The sequence below is a fragment of the Marmota marmota genome, unplaced genomic scaffold (genome assembly GCF_001458135.2).
Source record: "Marmota marmota marmota unplaced genomic scaffold, marMar, whole genome shotgun sequence".
Taxonomy (NCBI): Eukaryota; Metazoa; Chordata; class Mammalia; order Rodentia; family Sciuridae; genus Marmota; species Marmota marmota.
This window is the reverse complement of record NW_026000174.1, coordinates 39,506,367-39,534,078: the sequence shown is the minus strand read 5'-3', so window position 1 is coordinate 39,534,078 and position 27,712 is coordinate 39,506,367. Positions and strand designations below refer to the sequence as shown.

Below are 27,712 nucleotides of genomic sequence, written 5' to 3'. Positions count from 1 at the left end.
TCATAACCCACTTGAATCAAAGTGTGAAATATGATATATCAAGAACTATGTAATGTTTTGAACAGCCAACAATAAAAAATTAAAATAAAATAAAATAAAATAGGACAGTTAGAGCAAGGCATGGTCCTACATGTCTATAATAATGGTAACTCTGAATGTTGAGGCAGAAGGTTTGTAAATTTGAAGCCAACCTCTCTGCAACTTAAGAGGTCCTAAGCAACTTAGTGAGATACTGTCTCAAAATAAATAAAGTAAAATAAAATAAAATAAAAAAGGCTGGAGATGTAGCCCAATTAGGTTCAATCCTCAGTACAAACACACACACACACACACACACACACAGCTAGAAAAAAGACAATTAGGACTCCCAAACAGGACTGTTTAATTCTAAAATCTAAACTGCTTCTTTACCTATTGGGACTTTAAATAACCTAGATCCAGATGAGTTCAAAGGGGAAGGAATCCAGTTAGAGATTAAAAAAAGAAAAAAACAACAACAAAAACAAAAAACAAAAAGGTGTGGAGATTTTGTGAATCTGTGAAGTTTCTAACAAAGGGTAAGAGGGAGATTCAAGCAGGGTAACTGGAAAGTTTTAAAAAGAAAGAATTTTCAAAGGTATGAATGAACTTAGGAGAGTCAAAAAGGGATGAAGAGGTACCCTGAAGGTAAGAGGCCAAGAGTCATTTCTGAAATGCCCCAAAGCCAGAACTACTTCTGTCAGGAGAGGCCTATGAACAGTGATCTTCAAAGAATGTGGCCACTGCGAACACATGCGCTGACCTCAGTCTCCTCTGCCCTTTGCTTTCCTTCCAGTGCTTCATATTTGCCAAATGCAACCATGAGACAGAGGACAAGGAAACATGTTGATACTCTTAAAGTCATCTTCCAGGATTACAGATCAATGTAGCAAAGGGCAGAGGGAAGACAAAGAGGCAGATGGAGCCTATCCAGCACATCTGGCAGAAATTCAGAAACGTGACCGTCAGCCTGGAAAGCTGAAAAGGGCAATTTTTATGATAAACTAGGGATGTGGTAGCTTTCTGAGACTATCCATCATGCCTTCTCCAAGCTCCAATTAATTTCCCAAGTCAGGAACAACTGTAATTATTTTATGTATTAGATAAAGGCTTGAAGTGCAGACACTAGCTCTTTATTTTTATGTGAAACTTAACATTCCCCAACTATGCATCCTTTTTTCATAGTATCTATATTTCACATTTTGTCTCATTCATAGTAAAATGAAGTATAAGTTAAGGGATGATGTTCTCAGGGGCTACAATCCCTCTAAGCAAATTGACAGGATCCTAGAAAGTCTTCCATCGATGACACTGGTTTCTGCTTGGTTTGAACCATAAACAAATGCTTCTGTCTCCCATATATATGCCAAAACCCAAGACTAGGTTTAGGTCGAATGTGTTAGAACACATTTAGACATGTGTTAGACACAGTTTCTGTCTTGAATGAACACTTTTTATACAGTGGATAGATATTTAGTGTAGCCATAGGATAATGGTCTTCAAAAAATTTTAATGGAGACACATAGTCAGAAATATGGTATAACTACAATCCCATAGAACACATAACATCACAGTTTATAATTATACATATGTACATATAGTGTGTACATACATATGTATATGTACATATATAATTGTTTCATTAGGAACTATACATGATGTATTTTGATATTCATATTTTAATTTCATTTCATCAAATGCTGATTGACAATAATTTCATGACTTATTAAAGGATATACTACACATTATTCTAAGCCTAATTCTTACAATATTTCTGGTAGATAGGTACTATTATCCCCATTTTAAAGATGAGGAAACTGAGAAAAAGAGGAGTAACTTATTCACTGAGTAAATGGCAGAGCTGGAATTCAAAAAGTAGTTCAACTCCAGAGTTACATGATGAAGAAAGAAAAGAAGAGGTCAGAGAGTAAATCTGACAAGTCTGAATTAGAAGTGAAAGACTCCTACTGCTAATTACACATAGGAAATAGTTTAGTATGACTAGTTCTGGGCTCATTAACCCAGTAAATGAATGCATTTGTCCAAGATAGTACCACACACAAGAGAGTAGGAACAAGGAGTGAAACCGATTCTGGCTGAAAAGTACTGAAAATCCTCTGAGAGAATATAAATACTCTACAGAAATTGGGAATATGGTTGGGTTGAATTCTTTGTCTCTTTCCTTATTTTGGTCAAGTCAGATGGGTGAGAATTTTTTAATGGTCTTACAAAATTTAATGTCATAATATTAACTTCAATTTAATCTGTAGATGTAGAACATAATTCTAACTTTGAAAGCATTTTTAAAATATTTCAGAATCCTATTAAAATAGGAAGCCAGAGATCGATAAAGCAAAGTAGAATTTCTGATAGGATAATCAGGAAAAGAAAATCTAGGCCCAATGATCATAAGCTTCCACATAAAGTGGCAATTCTTAACCTTCTAAGTCCTTTTTCTGTGTGAGAATCTATTCCAATTTTGATTTCCTCCAACTTTACTCTACAGCCAGAATACTGTCTTTAAAATGCACGTATGATATCAGGTCCCTGTTTCAAATACTTTTTAGAAAACTTCTTGGTTCTTATTAGTTATACATGATAGTAGAATTCATTTTGACATAATTATAAAAGCATGGAATATATCTTATTTTAATTCTGACTCAAGTACCTTTTCTTCCCTTCCCCTTAACTCCACCTCCTGCTCCCTTCCCTCTACTGATCTTTCTGCCATTCACCCATAGTCATTTTTTAAATTTAATTTCTTGTGAATGTACATGATGGTGAGATTCACAGTGGTATTCATATATGTACATAAGAAACTTATGTCAGATTTATTCCACTGTCTTTCCTTTTCCTATCTCCCACCCCTCCCCTTTGTTAACTCCATCAAACTTTTTTTTAAATCCCTTCTCCCTTATTGTGGGTTAGCTTTTACGTATCAGAGAAAACATTTGGCCTTTGGTTTTTGAGGACTGACTTGTTTCACTTAGCATGATAATCTCCAGTTCCATCCATTTACCAGCAAATGCCATAATTTCATTCTTCTTTATGCCTGTGTAATATTCCATTGTGTACATATACTGTTTTTTCTTCTAACGATTCTTCTGTTCAAGAACACCTAGGTTGGCTTCATAGTGTAGGTATTCTGAATTGTTCTGATATAAACACTGATGTGGCTGCATTACTGTAGTATGCTGATATTAAATTCTTTGGATATATACCAAGGAGTGGGATAACTAGGTCAAATGGTAGTTTCATTCCTAGTTTTTTTAGGAATCTCCATACTGCTTTCCAGTGTGGTTACAACAATTTGTAATACCAACAACAACATATGAGAGTACCCTTTTCCCCACATCCTCACTAATATATTGGTGCTCTCCCACCACTCTTAAGTACAAAGTTGTCAACAAGGTTCTATATGATCTAACCTTAGATTATCACTCCTCTATCATTCATTATCCTGGCCCATTTTAAAGTTCCTTAAATACCATTCTCTTCCCTGCTAAAGATCTTTGATTGTTCTATTCTTATTACTACAAATGTTCTATCTCACCCTACCATCCATCTCTCCTTTACTGAGCTAACAATAATTCATCTTTCACACACTCTAGAAATCTTCTAGACATTCTAGACCAGATTAGATTCTGATTTTGTATTGCTCTAAAATATACTGTACTCATTAACAGACATAATGATAACTGTAATTAAATAATTGTGAAATTATCTATTTCCTATCTATTTTCAGCTTACATTGTAACCTTTGTGAATACATGGACTACATCCCTCCTGAACTCTCAAGAACTAGCAGATTGCTAAAAATTAGTATGATACATGTTTATGGAATAAATATATATTCCACAAGTTTTGAAATTATGTTTGATAAACAAGAGTCAAGTACTTTTATCTCTACAAAAGAAAAAAACTGCATCTTGCAAAGCTGAAATCCTCTAGACAACAGTTATATATTTAATAATATTAAGGGAAAAATAAACATCCTGTTTTAGTAATCTTTGTTATCAAAAATAGTGAAAAAGTGATAGACCATCATCAATAGTTCAAAAAGGTCTATTTAATTTTTCCAAGTTGTCTTTTTTTTATGATTGTGTATATTTATGAAAATTCTTCCACTTTGATGTGCATAGCTGAACTGACATCCTATGGTTAGTAAGAATAAGAGAGTCTAAAAGTTAGGTGGATAAAGTTTTAAGATAGTATATTTCTATTTTTTTCTTTTTCTTTTCTTTTTTTTTTTTTTTTTTTAAGTACTGGGGATTGAATCCATATACCCCTTACCACTGAGCTACATACTAACACTTTTCATTTTCTACTTTGAGAAAGGTTCTCATTAAATTGCTTGGGGTCTTGCTAAGTTGCCGAGGCTGGCCCAAAACTTGCAATTCTCCTGCCTCAGCTTCTCAAGTTGCTGGGATTATAGGCATATGCCACCATGCCTGGCAAGATAGTATATTCTTTTATGTGTTTTTTTATGCTGGCTCAAGAGTCAAAATGCCTAGGTTTGAGACCTAGCTCTGCAAGAGAAAATTACTAAATTGCTTCTAGTATAATAGTTTAGTGTGGTTGAAAGAACACAAACAACAAATCTGAAGCCATGAAATCTAGACTTGTCTGTTTCTGTATTAATTTGATTAAAAAACAATAGCAGTTCGACAGGCAGAGAAGGTGAATGTTAAACTTCAAATGCTAGAGAATAGAGTATACAAATTAGAATAAATCACATGATTTAGAATAGATTATATCATCATACTCTTAACTCCCAAATTAAATGATCAGGTACAGTGGTGCACACCTGGAATCTCAGAGGCTCAGGAGGCTAAGGTAAGAGGATTGAGAGTTCAAAGTCAGCCTCAGCAAAAGCGAGGTGCTAAGCAACTCAGTGAGATCCTGTCTCTAAATAAAATACAAAATACGGCTGATGATGTGGCTCAGTGGTTGAGTTTAATCCCTGGTACCCCCTGTGGGAGGGAACTATGGAACAAACTTTAAAAAAAAAAGATGAAAGGCAGAGCAAACAAAAACATCATGGTAAAAACTCCGAAATGAGAAAATAAGCCTAAATTCCATGTTGTCCCACAGAACCAAATATTGCATTGAAAGGGAAGGAGAGCTGGTCTTGCTTTGACCCTATAGCCCCTCCCTCTCCCCTGAGTTGAAATAGTGCCACACAGTATTCCAACCAGGACCTACAGTTTCTGCAGTGGAAAAAGAGAATCAATAAGGCAGATATTCAGGTTCCAGAGCATTCCAGAATGTTTCCCAGGAAGTCTACTACATTCTCACTTCATGAGAATTAGGGAACACAGCGAGAAACTGCTAGCTATACCACCTGGGATCAAGTAGAAAATAAGCAAGAAGGTAGACCCTACAAAAACCAGTGTGCAGACTTTGGTGACATTTCAATATACTTGTGGTGCTCAATCAGAGATACCAGTTAACAAGAGTTCATTCACAGAACTGAGCTGGTCATTACCAGGAGAGGAGAGAAGTACTATCTGGTTAAAATCTGCAGATGGCCAGCCTCCAAGTCCAGTATCAGACTATACCAGGGCCTGCCCAGATAAGACCTGCACAGTAAAGTTTAAAAATAGCATAAACTAGGTCTGCAACAACTGGACACTTAATCAGTACCCCCCTCTATAATCTAAGAGCTTACTCTCAGACCTCTTCCAGGGAGGAAAATAACCATCACATTAAATTTCAACAAAAAGCAGGCACTAGTTCTGTTATGTTATGATTAAGTTTAATCACTACTGTGCACAGTATTAAAGAAGGCACCTAGATTCCATCTGAGGAAGGGGCCAAATCTAAACTGTGCATTTCTACCAAGAATAGCAGATGGTCCATCGATCCAATTCCACCTAAACTCAGAGTTCTTCCTGAAACCTTATATAAATGCTAAATTCAAAATAACTGAACCTTATGGCCAGGGAATATACCCTGTGGACTAGCCTGGCCTACCCAGAGCAGACACTGGTAATACCCTTAAAACCACTCAGCCTGATAGCAGAATGGTCTTGATGGATAACAGAGCATGTTCAGCTGGCCTAACCAGAATCAAGCTTAGAGTATTATAAGGGAAGATGTTCCATATAAGCTTCAGTACAAATCTATCTCAGCCAAGATCTCTGGTGAAAGCCAGAAAAGGTGACTGCCTTTTCAAATGTGTAAACACCAACACAAGGATACAGCATTACAAAAAGAGACAGAAAATTACAACACTTCCAAAAGAAACTAATGAAGCTATAATAATGAACCCTTAAGAAAGAGAAATCTATGAAATAATATAAAAAGAATTCAAAAGAATTCAATTAAGAAATTCACTAAACATCAAGAAAGTACAGCTAAAAAAATTAAATGTAATTTGGAAGACAATACATGAATGGCACAAGAAGTTACACACACAAACACACACACACACACAGTTCCTTAGTCTGAGAAAAGAAGCCCATATATAGTACAGAAAGTATAGAGGCCCACAATTAAATTTATCCAAAAAAGGAGATCACCAACACAGATAATAATGAAACTATCCAAAATCAAATACAAATTCTAAGAGCATCAAAATATAAGAAATATGTCATACCCAATAAATAAATAAATAAAAACAAAATACAATGATCAATGAAATTCTCAGCAGAAACTCTTAGGCCAGGAGAAAGTGGGATGATATAACTGTTGAAGAAAATTATCAATCAAGAGTAGTTTACTCAGCAAAACTGTCTTTCAGAAATGAGGAAGAAATTAAAACTTTTCTAGACAGAGAAAAATGAAAGGATTGTCACACCTAGGCCTATGTTACAAGAAATTCCGTTCTTTAAACTGAAACAAATTTGCAAATTAATATAAAACTTACAAAAGGGGAAAACATAATGATGTAAGTAACAGAAATATTTAGAATATGCCAGGTTTGCCATCATGGCATGAAATTTTAACCCTAATACAAGGATTCAAAATTACTTAAATTAACTGTGGTAAAAATAAAATTGTTGGGATGAATATGGCAAAATGATGTAAATTCACACATCAAAATATAAAATGTGGAGAGTAGGCTATGAATGTAGAGTAGTTGTGTAAAGTAAAAGTTAAGTTGTTAAGCTTAGAGTATTATAAGGGAAGATGTTTGATGTAAGCTTTAGTGTAACAAAAAAGTACAAATCTATAGGAGATTCCCAAACGAAAATAAAAAATGATACAAAGCATATCAATACAGAAAATTATCAAACTATAAAGTTTAACAATAAGAGAGGAAGAAAACATTATCCACAAAACCAGAACACAATTATCAAAATGGCAGTAGAAATCTTATCTATAAATATTTTCCTTAAATGTAAATGAATTAAATTATCCAATTTAAAGAGAGTAAGTGAATGAATGAAAAAAAAAAAAAAAAGACATAAGACCCAAATATATACTACCTATAAGACACGTACTTCACTCTTAAGGACACGAGTAGACTGAAAATGAAGAGATAGAAACAAATATTCCATGCAAATGGAAATCACAATATAGCAGGGAAGTGAAAACTCAGACAAATCAGGTTAAGACAAAAACTATAAAAAGAAATGCAGAAGAATATTATATAATGATAGAGGGGTGAATTCATCAAAAGAATATAACAACTGTAAATATATATGTACCCAAATGTGAAGCATAAGTAGGTAAATCAAATATTAAAAGACATAAGAGGAGAGATAGGTTACAATACAACCATAGTAGGGGAATTTCAATACACCATTTTTTTTAAGTTGTAGTTGGACACATATATTTATTTTTATTTATTTATTTTTATGTGGTGCTGAGGATCGAACCCAGTGCCTCACACATGGTAGGCAAGCGCTCTAACACTGAGTCTCTGCCCTAGCCCCTCAATACACCACTTTTAATATTGCACAACTTATCTAAATATAAAACTAATGAAGAAACATTGGACTTGAACAAAATCTTAAAAAACAAAATCTTATGTGACATATGAAGAATATTCTATTCAATAGCAAGCATATATAGAATCTTTCAAGCATATACAGAACATTTTTCAAGAACAGATCATATGTTAGACCAAAAGACAAGTCTAAGCAAATTTAATAAGTTGAAAATCATATTAAGCATCTTTATTGACCAAAACAGTAAAAAACTAAAAGCTAATACTAGGAGAAATTTTAATACATTCACTAATACATAGAATTAAACAACATACTACTAAAAATTCAATAGGTCAGTGAAAAAATTTAAAGGGAAACCAAAAATTATCTTGAGTCAAATTTTTTGTTTGTGAGAACACACACACCAAAACTTATAGGACGTAGCAAAAGAAGTTTCAGAGGAAAGTTTATAGCAATCAATATCTACATTTAGAGAACAATCATAAATAAACAACATTACACTGCAAGGAAATAAATTAAAAGAAAACTAAGTACTACTTAGCAGAGGAAGGGAATAATAAAGATCCAAGCACAAATGTATTAAAGAGACAAGAAAGAGAATACAAAACATAATTGAAATTAAGAGTTGGGTTTTTAGAAGATAAAATTGACAGACTTAGCTAGCCTAAAAAAAAAAAAAAACAGAGAAAAGACATAAATACTATAATGAGTGAAGCAGACATTACAACTGGCATCAAAGGAATGCAAACAAATCATAAGGCTATTATAAACAATTACATTATCTCAAATTGGATAGCCTGAAGCAATGGATGAATTCCTAAAAACACATATATTCTACCAAGACTGAGTCAAGAAGAAACAGAAAATTTCAACAGACCAACAGTGCAGAGTCTGAAGAACTAATAACACATTTCAACAAAATTTTCTATAAAAATCAGAGAGGAGGAAATACTTTCAAACTCTTTTTATAAGGCTAGCATTACCCTGATACCAAACAATGACATTACCAGAAAACAGAATTACAGGCCAACATCCTTGATAACATTGAAGCATAGATTTTCAATAAAATGCCAGCAAACTGAATTCAACAATACATTAATTAGATCATTCACCATAATCAAGTGGAAATGGTTACTAATAATTTTCATAAGGGTAGATATTAATATCTAAAACCCAAGATGATATTTTAAAAGTCAAGAAGTAGGGTGAAAAAAATTGGAAAAAATGAAGGAGTATTAATTTTCACCTTACAGGAGTTTGACTGAATAACTTATTTGATTCTGCATTCTTACTATAAAAGTTTAAAAGTTTTCTATATTTCCATGCATTTATGAGTTCATCGGGATAAACCCAACTACTATATATAACCATAAAGCTCTAAAATAAATAAATAAATAAAATTTTAAAAGTACTAGTCATTCTATAATAAATTAAAACACAAAAGGTGTCACTAAAATCACTAAAAAAAGGTGAAAGCAAATATACATATATATATGACATAAATTTTAAAAGTCAAAAAATTTTCAATAAAGCAGAAATAAGAAAATATAAAACAAGGTAACACAGGAAGAACAACTATATCCTGATATAATTATCCTTTAAAAAAAAATACTCAGGTTTGCTTACACAACTTTCATATGATATCTATTGTTTATAGATATCATATATAAATTAGTATCGCACAAAAAAATTGAAAATACCAATAATGTGAATATGGATGACTACATCAGAATTTTTAACAACATTATAATTTCATGATGGAAATGTTCTATAACCAATAAAATTATGTGTTTTTAGATAATTTGGTGACATAAGAATCTGCTGAAGTATAAACAGAATCAAATTTGAAATAAATATATAAAATCAAAGTGATCAAAAAGAAATGAACCAATTTTGAAATAAATATGTAAAATCAAAGTGATCAAAAAGAAATAAACCAAATTACTAACGTTGGTAGCCATACTATGAATTATTTTAATTTTCTTCTCAGTATGTTTCTGCATTTATAATTTCAATTACGTAAAAAAAATAGGGAAGCATAAAATACAAGAAAAGATAAAAAGAAATAAGAGATTTCTGAATGAAAATATAAACAAAAACATTTCTATCTTAATTATAAATTTATATAAATGATAAAAATGACTTTTAAGAAAGTTCAAAGCAATATATATATATACAATGATATACTGAAAATTACAGTATAAATAAATATATAAAATCATCAATGCTGATTAGAATATCTAACGTGGTGGAATTATGGGTGTCTTTACTTTTTCTTTATATTTTATATTATAAATTTACCCCAGTGAACATATCTTCTTAAACTGTTCAGGATTACAGCTTATTAGATTGGTATAATCTGCTTAAATTTTAGTGAAATGATAGAATCAGTTATTATTATTTTTATCTTTGAACATGTCTGTTTGCTCAAACATGGTATATAACATACATATTATTGTCACTCAAGGCAGAATAAAAAAAAAATGTGTTTTTTACAAATTGTCTTCCAACATTCATGTTCCATTAAGTTCAACGTCAACCAATAACCATATGCTCCAATTTACAAGTATTTCCTTCTGTGTAATCTTCAAAGGCAATGAGGTAAAATTTGTTTTTAAACAATTCTTTATCTTTTCTGAAAAAGTTAAAATGGGTTAACCAAAAACTCAGTCTTCCTTCCCATCAATTGCTATTTTTTCTGTGAAAATATTAGTTTGGTTTTTTGACTGATGTTTGACAAAGTAAAGAACATGAAATTTTTAGAATAAACTACTGGATTTTTTTTAAAGGATGAATATTTATTTATTTATTTATTTATTTATTTACTTACTTACTTATTTATTTTTGTGATTCTGGCAATTGAATCCTAGGCCGTGTGCATTCAAGTCAAGCACTCAATCAACTGAGCTATATATCCCTATCCCTAAATCCCTGTTTTACACTAAGAAGAGAACAAACAAATGAAAAGAGGAAATTACTACATTTCCACACAAAATTGCCATGCTGTTGAATGAACAATGAGTTCCAAAAGATATCAAGGAGGAGATTAAAAATTCTTAGAGGTAAATGAGAACACCGATACAACATATGGAAATCTCTGGGACACTATGAAGGCAGTTCTAACAGGAAAGTTCATTTCTTCAAAGAAGAAAAAGTCAGCAAATAAATGACCTAACATTACATCTTAAAACCCTAGAAAGAGAAGAACAAATCAACCCCCAAAACAGTAGAAAACAGGAAATAATTAAAATCAGAGCTGAAATCAATGAAACTAAACTAACAATTGAGAAAACTGACAGAAAAAAAGTTGGTTCTTTGAAAAAAAAATAAAATTGATAAACCATTAGCCATGCTAACAAAGAGAAGAAAAGAGAAAACTCAAATTACTAACATCCATGATAAAAAAGGAAATATTATGACGGACACTACAGAAACACAGAAGATAAGTAAAATTATTTTGAAAATTTGTACTCCCATAAAATAGAAAATATCGAAGGAATTGACAAATTTGTAGAGGCATATGACATACCTCAACTAAATCAGGATGTTATAAACAATTTAGATCAATAGAGGACACCATCAGAATACTACCAACCAAGAAAAGCCAAGGACCAGATGGATACACAGCCAAGTTCTATAAGACCTTTAAAGAAAAACTAACACCAATACTTCTCAAACTATTTAATGAAATAGAAAAAGAGGAAACACTTCCAAACACATTCTATAAGGCCAATATCACCCTGACTCCAAAACCAGACAAAGACACATCAAAGAAAGAAAACTTCAGATCAAATAGCTCCAAAGAATATAGATGCAAAAATTCTCAATAAAATTCTGGCAAATCGAATACAAAAACATATCAAAAAGATAGTATATCACAATCAAGAAGATTCATCCCAGAAATGCAAAGCTGGTTCAACATAGGGAAATCAATAAATGTAATTCCTCACATCAACAGACTCAAAAATAAAAATCATATCATCATCTCAACAGATGCTGAGAAAGCATTTAATAAAATACAGCATCCTTTCATGTTCAAAATGATTGAAAAACTAAGGATAACAGTAACATACTTCAACATTGTAAAGGCTATCAATGCTAAGCCCCAGGCCAACATCATTCTAAATGGAGAAAAATTGAAAGCATTCCCTCTAAAAACTGGAACAAGACAGGGATGCCCTTTATCACCCCTTCTATATAACATAGTTCTTGAAACTCTAGCCAGAGCAATCGAACAGATGAATGAAATTGAAGGGATATTATCATGGAAAGAAAAACTCAAATTATCACTATTTGCACATGTACTGATCCATACCTAGAAGACCCAAAACATGCCGCCAGAAATCTCCTAAAACGAATAAATGAACTCAGTGAAGTACCTGGATATAAAATCAACACCCATAAATTAAAGGCATTTCTGTATATCAGTGACAAATCTGCTGAAAGTGAAACCAGAAAAACCACCCCCCCCAAAAAAAAACCCAATAAAATAAAATACTTGGCAATAAACTAAACAAAAGAGGTGAAATATCTCTACAAGGAGATTACCGAATGCTAAAGAAAGAAATTAAAGATCTTAGAAGATGGAAAGATCTACATTGCTCTTGGATAGGCAAAATTAAAATTAATATTGTCAAAAGACCCATTCTACCAAAAGCACTAATCAGATTTAATGCAATCCCAATCAAAATCCCAATGACATTCCTCATAAAAATAGAAAAAGCAATCATGAAATTCAGCTGGAAAATTAGAGACCCAGAATAGCTAAAGCAATTCTTAGCAAGAAAAGTAAAGTAGGTGGCATCACTATACCAGACCTTAAACTATACTACAGAGCAAAATTAACAAAAACAGCATGGTAGTGGCACCAAAACAGACTGGTATACCAATAGAACAGAATACAGGACACAGAGACTGACCCACAAAACAACAATTATCTTATATTAGACAAATGTGCCAAGAACATGCATTGGAGAAAAGACAGCCTCTTCAACAAATGGTGGTGGGAAAACTGGAAATCTATATGCAAAAAAAAATGAAAATTAAACCCCTATCTCTCACCATGCACAAAACTAAACTCAAAATGGATCAAGGACTTACAAATAAAACCAGAGACCCTGCATCTAATAGAAGAAAAAGTAGGCCCTACTCTTTATCATATGGGCCCCAACTTCTTTAATAAGGCCCCAAATTCCTTAATAAGACTCCTGTGAAGTAAGAATTAAAATCAAGAATCAATAATTGGGATGGACTCAAACTAAAAAGATTCTTCTCAGCAAAAGAAACAATCTGTGAGGTGAATAGAGAGCCTACATCTTGGGAGTAAATCTTTACCCCTACACATCAGACAGAGCACTAATCTGCAGGGTATATAAAGAATTCAAAAACTAATCACCAAAAAAAAAAAAAAATCAATAAAAGGGCTAAGGACCTGAACAGACACTTCTCAGAAGAGGATATACAATCAATCTACAAATATATGATATATATATAGGCACACTGATACGTTGGTGATAGGACTACAAATTGGTGCAGCCAATCTGGAAAGCAGCAGTAAGGAGAATTCTTGGAAAACTGGGAATGAAACCACCATTTGACCCAGCTATCCCTCTCCTCAGTGGATACCCAAAGGACTTAAAAACAGCATACTACAGGGCACAGCCATATCAATCTTTATTGCAGCACAATTCACAGTAGATAAATTATGGAATCAATCCCAATGCCCTTCAGTAGGTAAAATGAATAGGGAAACTTTGGTATATATACACAATGGAACACTACTCAGTATTAGAAGAGAATAAAATCATGGCATTTGCAGGTAAACGGATGAAATTGGAGAATTTAATGGTAAATGAGGCAAGACAATTCCAAAAAACCAAAGCCCAAAAGTTTTCTTTGATATGAGGATATAGCCGCATAAGGTGTTAGGGTGAACATTAGAGAAATGGAAGAACTTTAGATAGGGCAAAAGGGAGGAAGGGGAAAAGAGGGGTCAAGGGGGAAGAATGATGGTGGAATGAGGTAGACATCATTACCCTAAGTACACATATAAGACATGAATGTTGCGAAAATACTTAGTGTACAACCAGTGTCTTGAAAAATTATGCTCTATATGTGTAATATGAAATGAATTGCATTCTGCCATCATGTATTACAAATAAGAATTTTTTAAAAAAAGCTTTATTTCCTTTCCCTGGACCTCCCTGAACTAGTAACACTATCTTTTTCAAGTTCTGCATAATTACATATATAAATAATGCTTACACAAAGTTTGTGGTGAGGTTTTGTTTAGACATTGATTCTTTCATTGAGATAAGACAGATTCTAAGCATATCATGTACTTTTAACATTAAAAATATTTACTAAAAATGAACAGGTATCCTTTTCTCTCATATCTTCATTGCAATGGTATGTTTTTCCGGGATATTATACCATTATTATTTTAATTCTATTTCTCTTCTTAACTGCTGAGTTGGAGTACTTTATCAACTCTTTTATGAATCATACTTTTATGGACAAAAATATTTTGTCCATTTTTAATATTAGATTTTGTGATCTTATCAATTTTGTCAGAATTCATGCTATATGATATAAATCATTCTATTTTGATAATCCTTCTATATTACTCATTTTTCCTTTCCAAGTTGACTGAAAACTACCATACTATTTTTGCCATTTTAAAGAATTTTTCCAATCAGATATTTCTATTATTTATAGATTTATGATTTCCAATCTTGATTAAGGAAGTTCCTACCATTGATTATGTATACAGTCTCCTCAGTTGGATGTGGAAGGTGTTTGCATGTGGGGTATTTGGGATTGAACCTGGGCAGGAGGGGGGATTCTACCTCTGAACTATATCCCCAACAATTTTTAAAATTTCATTTTGAGACAGGATCTTGCTAAAATGCCCAGGTTAGCATCAAATTTGCAATCCTCCTGCGTTAGCCTCCAGAATTACTAAAACTACAAGTGCTCACCACCATCCCCAGACCTTCTGTTTCCTGATAGGAATTTTGTTTGGAAATTTTCATATATTTTAACTCCATCTGAAAATAATTTGGGAATTTAATTTAAAATAAAGGTGAGTTTTATTTTTTTGCATGTCTGACAGGCATCATATCAGTATGATTTATTGAATAACACTATTCACTCAATGAATTAAATTATCTTTTGTATTCTACTAAATTTCTTTATTTAGCAGACTCTACTTCTGGATTCTTTCTCCACTAATCTACTTCCCTATTCTAATGCCAATAACATATTGATTTCTTTATACAGATTTTACAGTATGATCTGACATCTGATAAGGCAAGTTTCCTCTCTTTTTTTTTTTTTAATTCAGAAACATCTTGTCACTTTTGTCCCCTGTAAACTTAATAAACAAACGTCAGGTAAGATGATATAAATTGTTTCCTAGAAGTGCATTACATATGTAAATAAATTTTGGGAGAATTGACTTTTTAAAATAAAATTAATTCTACATCCAAACAAATATGTCTTAACTTTTGTTGAGATCTTGTTTTATGCTCTTCATTAAGTTATGTACTTTTCCTTTCATTTGGAACTCTGCGCTCTATTATTAAATATATTATTAGTTATGTTTTATGTAGTTTCAGGTACATGGAGAATTTTTCTCCCATTTCCCTTTCTAGATATTTCCATATGAATGGAGTAAATATTGTTTATCATATCATCCCACTAATTTTATGAATCCTTTTTTTTTTTTTTTTTGGTACTGGGGATTAAACTGAGGGGCACTTCACACTGAGCCATATCCTAGCCCATTTTGTTTTTTATTTTGACAGGGTCTCATCAAGTTGCTTAGGGTCTTGCAAAGTTGCTGAGGCTTGGACTCAAACTTGTGGTCCTCCTGGCTCAGCCTTCTGAGCCACTGGGATTACAGGCGTGTGCCAGGCCTGGCCTAATTTGATAAGACTTTTGGGTATTTAACTATTCAATCAAATCCTTAAAATAAAGAGGATATTTTTACCATTTCATATTTTCTTAATTACAATAGTCAGACATTCCAATAACATTGAATACTAATACCTAAAGAAGTTAAATCTACTTACACCTGAATTTTTAATTAAATAGTATTTAATAGCATTTTAAGTTTTAGAAAAATAATTGTTGTTTGTTCTTAGTTAAGATGATATTTTACATTTAAATAGTTTCCTTATGTTCTTAGAAATTTTGAATAGAAATAGCTAGGTGATTATTATCATGATCATCAACCTATCATTGATTAGAAAGAACCTTACATGGAAATGGAATCATTCCTGTCTTCCTGAAATAAACTTCATTAAGCCATAGGTACTATAGGTATTATTTTTTAATTAAATAATGTGTGAATTAGATATACTAGTATTTCCTTTTCAATTTTTTCATTTATATACTTCAGTGAGGTTAAACTTTTTTCTTTTTTAAAATTTTATTCTTTAATTTGTTCTAATTAGTTACACATGACAGTAGAATGCATTTTGACAGATTGTACACAAATGGATCACAACTTTTTCTTCTGGTTGAACACACTGGTAGTGTTATCAGACATGTATATGGGGTAATAATGTCCATCTCATTCCACCATTCATTCCATCCCTACAACCCCTCCCTTCCCCTTATTCCATCTGCACAATACAAAGTTCCTTCATTCTTCCCCACCCTACTGCCCCATTATGGATCAGCATCCAATTATCAGAGAAAACATTTGGTTTTTGTTTTTTGGGGTTTGGCTTATTTCACTTAGCTTAATATTCTCCAGCTCTATCCATTTACCTACAAATGCCATAATTTTGTTCTTCTTTAAGGCTGAGTAATATTCCATTGTGTATATGTACTACATTTTCATCCATTGATCTGTTGAAGGACATCAAAATTTAGCTTTTTTTGAATTGAGCTGCTATAACATTGATGTGGTTGCATCACTCTAGTATGCTAATTTTAAGACCTTTGGGTGTAAACCAAGGAGTGGAATAACTGGGTCAAATGGTGGTTCCGTTCAAATTTTTCTGAGGAATCTCCATACCGCTTTCCATAATGGTTGCACCAATCTGAGGTCCCAGTAGCAATGTATGAGTGTACCTTTTTCACTACATCTTCGCCAACACATTGTTTCTTGTATTCTTGATAATTGCCATTATGATTCCTCTTTCTATCAGAATTTAGTATTAAACTATGCTGGATGAATAAAATGAACTGGAAAAAAAACCTTCAATATTTATCCACTTTCAGGACCAGTGGAAAAAAAAATTATTATCTCCTAATTTTTTTAAAAGATAATTGTAAGTCACTTTGGTCAGGATGCATTATTTACCTTTCTAAGGTCTTTTATAGTAATGACCTTTTCAAGTTTTATACTAATTGAGTCAGTTATAATAATCTAAATTTGATAGGATATTCTTTTCATGTAAGTTTTATAAGTCAACAATTCTGATTATGATTAACATCTAAGGTCTATCGTGGTCTTTTCTCTTACTCTAATCATACATTTTGTTCAAATTATCAGGCTCAAGGTGGATTTTGCAATTTTGCAGAGTGATCTCTTATGATTTTCTTAATTTTTCTACTTTACTTTTTTTGTTGTTTTTATTTTCATTTTTATTGGTTGTCCTTTACCTAACTTATTTTGTTTGGCAAAGGAATAATATTTTCAGCGAAGTAAAACAGTCTTCATATTTAAGTTCAGGTAGTATAATTTTAATAAAGTGAGATTATTAGGCTAGGGATCAGAATATGTACTCCAAGTTGGTCCCCATTAAGTCATGTGTGCTTTTTAGCAAAGCATTTTATCTGTGCCACGAATAGTTTCCACATCTGCACAATTAAAAAAGGCGTGTACAGCCTGAAGGTTTTTGTTAGGTACAAAAAAAAAAATTACACCTGCTAACCTGTAAGTTAAGGTTATCTTGAAAGGTAAAACAAGATCTTGAAGAAAACACATCTAAGTTACACTGCAGAAAACCGAGAAATATATTTAAAATTTTTTAAAAATGTCCCATGTTGTTAAATAACATTCTCATATTATTTTGGGGAGAAAAGAAATAGCCTATGGTCAAATGATAGCTTTCAGGGACTTATGTCAAACAAACTACAAAACCTGTGATTTTTTCAATAAAAAGCCTATGCATTTTATTTATATTTTCATTTGGACATGTAGTCTTATTCATTAGATATGCAAAGTGTCTGGGATACAAGAGTGAAATTCAACTTTCTACCTTTGGTCTCTGATTAAATTTTTCCATGGTCATATAGTTTTCATACAATATAGCATATAGATTTTAATTCCTAATTAAAACTTTTTCATCACAGATTACTCATTAAGATAATTCAGAATTTAGAAACTTCTATACTGATAGCTTTATTGACAAAAGGATAAATCACTCTAAGTTTGGCTTTGAATTTCAGAAAAAATTCAGAGAAAACAAATATGTTGCTTTATATGAGCTCTGTATGAGTTCTACAGGTTTTTTCACTGACTTATATACTCTGCTGATTTCTTTAAATTTTGGGGAAGTAACATGTAAAAATCCTTAATTTTTTGGTTTTTTTCTAAAGAGGTTTCTACATGTTGCCCAGGCAGGCCTTGATTTCCTGATGTATGTCACCACACCTGCCAAACAAAAACTTTTTTTGATGAAGAGTTATTTGTCCTAATATTATTTGTGGATGGATTATAATATATCTTCCATTTTATAACCAGAATCTATTTATTTATTTATCTATCTATCTATTTATTTATTTAATGGAGGGGTATCAGGGATTGAACTCAGGGACACCCAACCTATGAGCCACATCCCCAGCACTATTTTGTATTTTTTTTAGAGACAGAGGTCTCACTGAGTTGCTTACGGCATCACTTGCTGAGACTGGCTTTAAACTTGGGATCCTGCTGCCTTAGCCTGCTGAGCCACTGGGTTTACAGGCATGCCCCACCATGCTCAGCAGTATTTATTTTTTTATTGTTTCTTTTTAGTTATATATAACAGTAAGATTCATTTTGAGATAATTATAAAAGCATGGAATATAATTTGTTCTAATTGAGACCCAATACTTCCACTTTCCCTACCCTTGTACCCTTTCTGCTATTTACATATACATACCATATATATATGTATATATATGTATATATCTTGTGGATGTAGATGATTGTGAAATTCACTCTAGTATATTCATATATCTACATACAAAAGTTAAGTCAGATTCATTCACTTTATTTCCATATTCAACCTACCCCTCCTTCCTTCCATTCCTCTTTGTCTAATCCACTGATCTTTTTTCCATTCTTTTTTATCCTCCACCCCCTTATTTTGAATGAGCTTCTGTATATCAAAGAAAACATTAGTCCTCTGACTTTTCAAGGCTGGCTTATTTCACTTAGCATTATAAGTCTCCAGTTCCATCCATCATTACTGACAAAAGTAACAAAGTCATTCTTGTTTACACCTGAATAATACTGCATTGTGTATACATACCACATTTTCTTTACCCATTTGTTTGTTGAAGGGCAGTTAGGTTTGTTACATAGATTGGCTATTATCAAATGTCTTGCTGTAAACATTGACATGGCCAGATCACTGTAGTATGCTGTTTTAAAATCTTTAGATATATACTGAGAAGTAGAATAGCTGAAACAAAAGGTGGTTCTATTCCAAGTTTTTTCAGGAATTTCCATACTGCTTTCCAGACTGCTTGCACCAATTCATAATACCACCAGCAATGTTTGAGTCTACCTTTTCCCCCACATCCTAGCAAATATTTATTGTTACTTGTATTTTTGATAATTGCCATTTTGACTGGAGTGAGATGAAATATCAATGTAGTTTTAATTTGCATTTCTCTAATTGCTACAGGTATTGAACACTGTTTCATATATTTGTGGTCTACTTGTATTTCGTCTTTTGAGATCTGTCTTTTTAATTCCTTTGCCCATTTGTGGAATGGGTTATTTGTTTTTTGCTGTTAAGTTTTTGAGTTCTTTGTATATCCTATATCTATTCTTAAGGTTCAGAAAATGATAAGGTGATATTCCTTTAAGTGGCACTAAAAATATTATTATATTAACACTTCTGGGGGGAAAATGAGGAATTATTAGTGGAGTAAAATATAATATCATAAAAGATAGTACAAATTCCAACATGGTAAACCAAGCTATGGAAAACTCAATACCATAATTAAATAAATATGCAAGAGTACTACTTACGGATATAATTCTGAAAGCTGTTCAGCTATGGCATAAGCTGTTGGGTCTCTGTCTAAGGCATACAGAATAATATCTGATTCCTTCTGAAGAATGGCTCTTGTGTGGCCTCCTGAACCAAATGTCATATCTAGAAAAACCTAGCCAAGAAAGAAAAAAAATTACCACTTAAAATAAATATAAGTAATTCTGGTTATCTATGTTAATTGCTTTTCTTTTTTGGTGTAAAACAAATTGTATTATTTATTTATTCTTTTTTAAATAAATGACAGCAGAATACATTATAATTCTTTTTATACATATACAGCACAATTTTTCATATCTCTGGTTGTATAAAAAGTATGTTGACACCAATTCATGTCTTCATACATGAACTTTGGATAATGATGTCCATCACATTCCACCATCCTTGCTAATCCCCTGCCCCCATTCTCTCGCTCCTACCCCTCTGCCCTATCTAGAATTCATCTATTCCTCCCATGCTACCCCTCCCTACCTCACTATGTGTCAGCCTCCTTATATCAGAGAAAACATTTGCCATTTGTTTTGGGGGGATTGGCTAACTTCACTTAGCATTATCTTCTCCAACGCCACCCCTTTACCTGCAAATGCCATGATTTTATTCTCTTTTATTGCTGAGTAAAATTCCATTTTGTATATATGCCACATTTTTTTATCCATTCATCCACTGAAGGGTATCTGTTGGTTCCACAATTTAGCTATTGTGGTGAACTCTGCTGCTATAAACATTGATGTGGCTGTGTCCCTGTAATATACTGTTTTTAAGACTTTTGGGTATAGACTAAGGAGAGGGACAAATGGATCAAATGGTGGTTCCATTCCCAGATTTCCAAGGAATCTCCATACTGCTTTCCATATTGGCTGCACCAATTTGCAGTCCCACCAGCAATGTATGAGTGTACCTTTCCCCCCACATCCTCGCCAACACTTATTGTTGTTTGTCTTCATAATAGCTGCCATTCTGGCAGGAGTGAGAAGATATCCTAGGAATTAAACCAGAGACTCTGTGTCTAATAGAAGAAAAAGTAGGCCCTAATCTTCATCATGTGGGATTAGGCTCCTATAGTGCAAGAATTAAAACTAAGAATCAATAAATAGAATGGAATCAAACTAAGAAGTTTCTTCTCAGCAAAATAAACAATCTGTGAGGTGAATAGAGAGCCTACATCCTGGGAGCAAATTTTTACCCCTCACACATCATATAGAGCACTAATCTCTAGGGCATATAAAGAACTCAAAAAACCTAAACACCAAAAAACCAAATAACCCAATCAACAAATGGGCCAAGGACCTGAACAGACACTTCTCAGAAGAGGATATACAATAAATCAACAAATATATGAAAAATGTTCATCATCTGTAGCAATTAGAGAAATGAAAATCATCTATCTTAATTTCTAGAAGCCCATAATAATAATTTGCAGAGACAAGAGCAAATGGAAAAAAAAATTTTTGCCTACAGTCAAATTCTAACATTTGTTTTCAAATTTTGTGAATTTTTTTCCTGTAATTTCTCCTGTTATCTACCATCTTTGACAATATTCCCCAATATACTGAATGAGTAACAAATGTACATACACCGATATGCTAGGACAAAAATATCGTGGTGCATAGTGGATTTGGAAATAATGGCTATCAAATCCACATTCACTTTATAGCATGCATTTTTAAATTAGAGCTTTATAGTTATACAAAATAGTTGAGTTCACCCCAACAAACTCATACATGCATGGAGTTTGCATTCAGTTCATGATCCCCACTCATCCCTCCTCCTTTTCCTTCAAATCCTCCCTTACCTCTCTCATATTCCTTCCTCAACTTTGCTAGACTTCCTTTTTCTCATTATTTGTTTATATTTGATTGGTTCTTTCTACCTACATATAAAGGTGAAGTTCCCTGTGGTATGTTTATATATGCACACAACATGATTTTTGAAGAATTCATTATACATTACCTCCCCTTCCCATCCCTAGAGTTGAATTTTTTATATATGCCATCTGGCTCAATTATGAGTGATCAATCTAAAAAACTGATCAGAGTATCAGTGCTGGTTCTTTCTTTCTCTCTCACATTCTCCTCCCCCTATTCTTTGTTGTTACTTATATTATAACAATAATCCAAATCATACAAATAGTTCTCAAAGTGCCTGTAGGTTTTATACTAAAGACAATCATTTGACAACCGAATGAGTGCAGTGACTATGAAAATACACCCCTTGCATCTCTACCAGGGAAGTGGTTTTCTGAGTCTGTATGTGTCTTTCTGTCTGAGCTAACTCTTGAGTATTTTTTATTATTATTATTTATTCTATATATGATAGCAGAATGCATTATAATTCATATTATACATAGAGAGCACAATTTTTCATATCTCTGTACACAAATTAGAGTCACACCATTTGTCTCTTCATACATGTACTTAGGGTAATGATGTCCATCTCATTCCACTGCCTTTCATACTGCCATACCCCCTTCCTCCCCAACCCCTTGCTCTATCTAGAGTTCATCTAATCCTCCTATGGTATCCCATCCACCCCATTATGAATTAGCACCTTATATCTCAGAACACATTTGGCATTTTGTTTGGGGGGATTGGCTAACTTCATTTATCATTATATTCTCAAACTCCATCCATTTACCTGCAAATGACATGATTTTATTCTTTTTTAATGCTGAATAGTATTCTGTTGTGTATATATACCACATTTTCTTTATCCATTCATCAACTGAAGGGCATCTGGGTTGGTTCCACAGTTTAGCTATAATTTTTTTTAATGCTTTCCAGCACTCAGCTGGAAAATCCAATAATTTCTTGTCATTGGAAATACCTTAAAATTAGTGTGGTTTATTTTATCTTATTTTCTCTAAGTGCTTCATATGAAAATTAAAGATATCCAAGAAGAGAGAAAAATAAACAACCAAAAGAATAAATGAGAATGAATGTAACTAACAATAAATAATTAAAAGATAAATCAAATATAACCTGAGAAATAGAAAATTTAACAAATATAACCTAGAAAAAGCTCAAAGTTTTTTAAGTAAAAACACATGAGGCAAATTCTGTTTGACACTAAATAATTTCTTTGAAAAACATGATGTGAAGTCAAAATTCCAGTGTCTTCAGATTTTTCCCAATGTTTAAAAAGAAAAAGAGGATGAAGAAGGAAAGAAGATCATTTCCACCTACTTAAATGGTAAGATAACATATAATAACTCATCTAAACCAAGACATAGTGGAGAGTAAAGAATTTTCCAATAATACTTTTGCCAGGGTGAGAGAATATAGTATATATGAGAGCATATTTTAAAATGTTTGGCTCATTCAAGATACATAATACAGTTAACTGAATTTGAATCTATTTCTAAGCTATTTTATTTGGCCATACTTTGAAGAAAATAGATCTCAGTTGAGCAAGAAACCAGATCTTAATGATAAGAAACACGTGTGTGTGTGTGTGTGTGTGTGTGTGTATAAGGTAGTCAACTGTGACTGATTTGGAAGTCAAGATACTATCTGCACATCCCTTCAAAGTTATGGCCTTAGTTGAAGGGGCCCTTTCAATAAACTTCACGTATATCCTGAACATAAAAATACTTACTTTAGTAATATTAAAAAACAAAGATAAATAACCTATGTCTATCAGCCAGACTTAAAATATTTAAACACACAGACTCACATAAACACACACTGAATTTCACATGTATAATGAAAAAAGAGAAATTCCTATATTGGATTTGAATATTTCTGTTCTTTTAATATTATACCTTAGTTTATAGAGCATGTTCAGAGACAGGGCACAATGACGTTTTGATTTTGGGACACCTATTTACCACTCTGAATGCAGTCCTCTGATCAAGTAGCCTGCTATTGAAACAATAATATTAGAATCAAAATTGAGAAGAGAATGGAAATATAATATGCAAGAGACATAAATGTGAGAAAAATGTACAAGCATTACTTTTTAATACTTTAAGATTTTTACTAAAACTTAATCTTATACTTTATCACTATCAGCATAAAAGCCATGGCTACTTACAGTAGTTTTAGGTGGACACAATATCTTTATTTTACATTTATGTGGTGCTGAGGATCGAACCCAGTGCCTCATACATGGTAGGAGAGCACTCTACCAATGAGTCACAATCCTAGTCTTCACAATTTAAACAGTAACTTTACATTTATGAGAGTACATGCATAAATCTCAAGATCAGCTATTGGCAGCTATTATGAATACAAACACACTTTTTCCAGTTTGTATACGTACTTCAGGAATCTATGAGTAGGTAAAAAATATATAACCTATTTACCTCAGTTTTAAAATTTGTGAGTTCAGCATAATTAAAACAAAGAATTTCTTTCTTTTTTTTTATTGTCATATCTTTCCTTTAGTTTTTTTATTTATGTATGATAGCAGAATACATTGAAATTCTTATTATACATGTAGAGCACAATTTTTCATATCTCTAGTTGTATACAAAGTATATTCACACCAATTCATGTCTTCATACATGTACTTTGGATAATAATGTTCATCACATTCCACCATCATTTCTAATCCCATTCCCCTCCCTTCCTCTCCCCCCCACCCCGCCCTATCTAGAGTTCGTCTATTCCCCCCATGCTCCCCCTCCCTACCCCACTATGAATCAGCCTCCTTATATCAGAGAAAATATTCGGCATTTGCTTTTGGGGATTGGCTTAACTTCACTTAGCATTATCTTCTCTAACTCCATCCATTTACCTGCAAGTACCATGATTTTATTCTCTTTTATTGCTGAGTAGTATTCCATTGTGTACATTTACCACATTTTTTTATCCATGATATACAATCAATCAAAAAATATATGAAAAAATGTTCATCATCGCTAGCAATTAGAGAAATGCAAATCAAAACTACTGTAAGATTTCATCTAACTCCAGTCATAATGGCAGCTATTATGAATACAAACAACATTAAGTGTTGGCGAAGATGTGGGGAAAAGGTACACTCATACATTGCTGGTGGAACTGAAAATTGGTGTAGCCAATATGGAAAGCAGTATGGAGAATCACTGGAAAACTGAGAATGGAATCACCATTTGACCCAGCTACCCTCTCCTCGGTCTATACCCAAAGGACTTAAAAACAGCAAACTACAGGGACACAGCCACATCAATGTTTACAGCAGCAAAATTCACAATAGCTGTGAAACCAACCTAGATGCCCTTCAATAGAATTTGTTTCTTTTTATGGCACCAAATCTTGATATAACCTTAGATTTAAATCAGGAGTATATAAAATACAACAATTTGCATGATTGCCTTATTCCAATCCAAGAAAAGCCCAACATTTCCCAAAATTTCCCTCATTAAAAATATTCTGTAAAATATCAGAGATTATAATTGTAACTTATATGAATTTTTTAAATACATCATGATTATGCCCTTGAAGGAGTATTGACAATCAAGTAAGTTTTCAAAGGGGGAAATATCTATTATTACCAGTCAAGTGTAATACAGAAACAAAGTAGTACTAAACAAAACTAAAAATAAACCCCACCCTGTGTCCTGGATAAATAGGTGATTGAAGACATCAACTTTCATTTTTAAAATTCTGATATGCATTGCTTATCAAATATAATAGTGCCATTTAGGTCACATGGGCACCCTGCCCCAACACCAATACTATAATTGAAAAGGAATTCAATTAGTTTTATCCTTCTCCTGTGTCATTAATATGACAGAAGACCACTTTCTTTTTAACCTATACAAATTGATAATTAAATAGGAAGGTGGTCAGTTTTTCGGTCTTTTTTTTCCTTAACAAATGCAGGGACCCCTTCCAGACTCATTCTATGAAGCTAATATTACCCTCAAATCAAAACTAAAGACACAAAAAGGAAAGAAAACTTCAGACCAATATCCCTGATGAACACAGATGTAAAAATTCTCAACAAAATTCTGGAATATTACATAGAAAATATATTAAAAAGATAGTGAACCACAAACAGGTGGAGTTTATCATATGGAAACAAGGTTGGTTCAACATATGGAAATCAATAAAATTAATTCATCACATCAATAGACTTAAAGGCAGACATCATATGATTATCTCAATAGAAGAAGAAAAGGCATTGAAAAAATATAGCACCACTTCATGTTCAAAACACTAGAAAAACTAGGGATAGTAGAAACATGGCTCAACATTGTAAAAGCTATATACACTAAACGGAAGCCGACAGCATTCTAAATAGATAAAAACTGAAAGCATTACCACTAAACACTGGAACAAGACAAGGATGCCCTCTTTCACCACTTTTGTTCAACATTATTCTTGAAACTCTAGCCAGAGCAACTAGACAGAAGAAAGAAATTAAAGGGATACAAACAGAAAAGAACTTAAACTATCCCTATTTGCCATCAATATGATCCCTTATTTAGATGACTAAAAAAACTCCACCAGAAAACTTCTAGAACTCATAAACGATTTCAGCAAATAATAGGATATAAAATTAATACACAATTACATTCCCATATATCAGTGATGAATCAACTAAAAAGAAAATTAAGAAAACTACCACATTCACAATAGCCTCAAAAAAATTAAAATATTTGAGAATCAGTGTAACAAAAGAGATGAAAGCCTTCTACAATGAAAACTATAGAACACTAAAGAAAGAAACTGAAGAATATCTTAGAAGATGAAAAGAGCTCACATATTTTTGGATAGGGAGAATTAACATTGTCAAAATGGCCATCCTAGCTGGGCATGGTGGTGCAAGCCTATAATCCCAGAGGCTCAGGAATCTGAGGCAGAAGGATCCCAAGTTCAAAGCCAGTCTCAGCAAAAGTGAGGCACTAAGCAACCCAGTGAGACCCTGTCTCTAAATAAAATACAAAATAGGGCTGGGGATGTGGCTCAGAGGCAGAATGCCACTGAGTTCAATCCCTGGTACTGCCCCTCCCCCCAAAAAAAACATGGTCATACTACCAAAAGTGCTTTACAATTTTAATGCAATTCCAATTAAAATTCCAATGACCTTCTTCATGGAAATATAGAAAGCAGTCATGAAATTCATTTGGAAAAATAAGAGACTCAGAATAGCAAAAGCAATCCTTAGCAAGAAAAGTAAACCAGGAGTTATCACAATACCATACCTCAAATTATTCTACCAAGCTATAGTAATAAAAACAGCACGGTATTGGCACCAAAACAGACATGTAGACCAATGGTACAGAATAGAAGACACAGAGACACACCCACATAAATACAGTTATCTAATACTAGACAAAGGCACCAAAAACATACATTGGAAAAAAGATAACATTTACAACAAATGGTACTGGGAAAACTGGAAATCCCTATGCAGCAAAATGAAATTAAACCCTTCTCGCCCTGCACAAAACTTAATTCAAAGTGGATCGAGGACTTTGGCTCTAGATCAGTGACCCTGAACCTAATAGAAAACAAGTAGGCCCCAATCTATATCATGTGAATTTAGGAAACTACTTCCTTAGACTGCTAAAGTGTAAAAAATAAAATCAAGAATCAACAAATTGGATGAAATCAAACCAAAAAGCTTCTTCAGGGCAAAGGA

At 32.8% G+C, this 27,712-nt stretch overlaps 1 protein-coding gene across 4 annotated transcripts in view; it reads right to left on the bottom strand.

Moving 5' to 3' along the window:
• Nucleotides 1–27,712, bottom strand: part of Mettl15 (methyltransferase like 15) — a 225,817-nt gene that overhangs the window by 103,378 nt on the left and 94,727 nt on the right. For all 4 annotated transcript variants that reach the window (XM_048788522.1, XM_015477730.2, XM_015477731.2 and 1 more), the window contains exon 4: nt 20,119–20,255. In XM_048788522.1, coding sequence (XP_048644479.1) covers nt 20,119–20,255 — 137 coding nt within the window. The remainder of the gene's footprint in view (nt 1–20,118; nt 20,256–27,712) is intronic.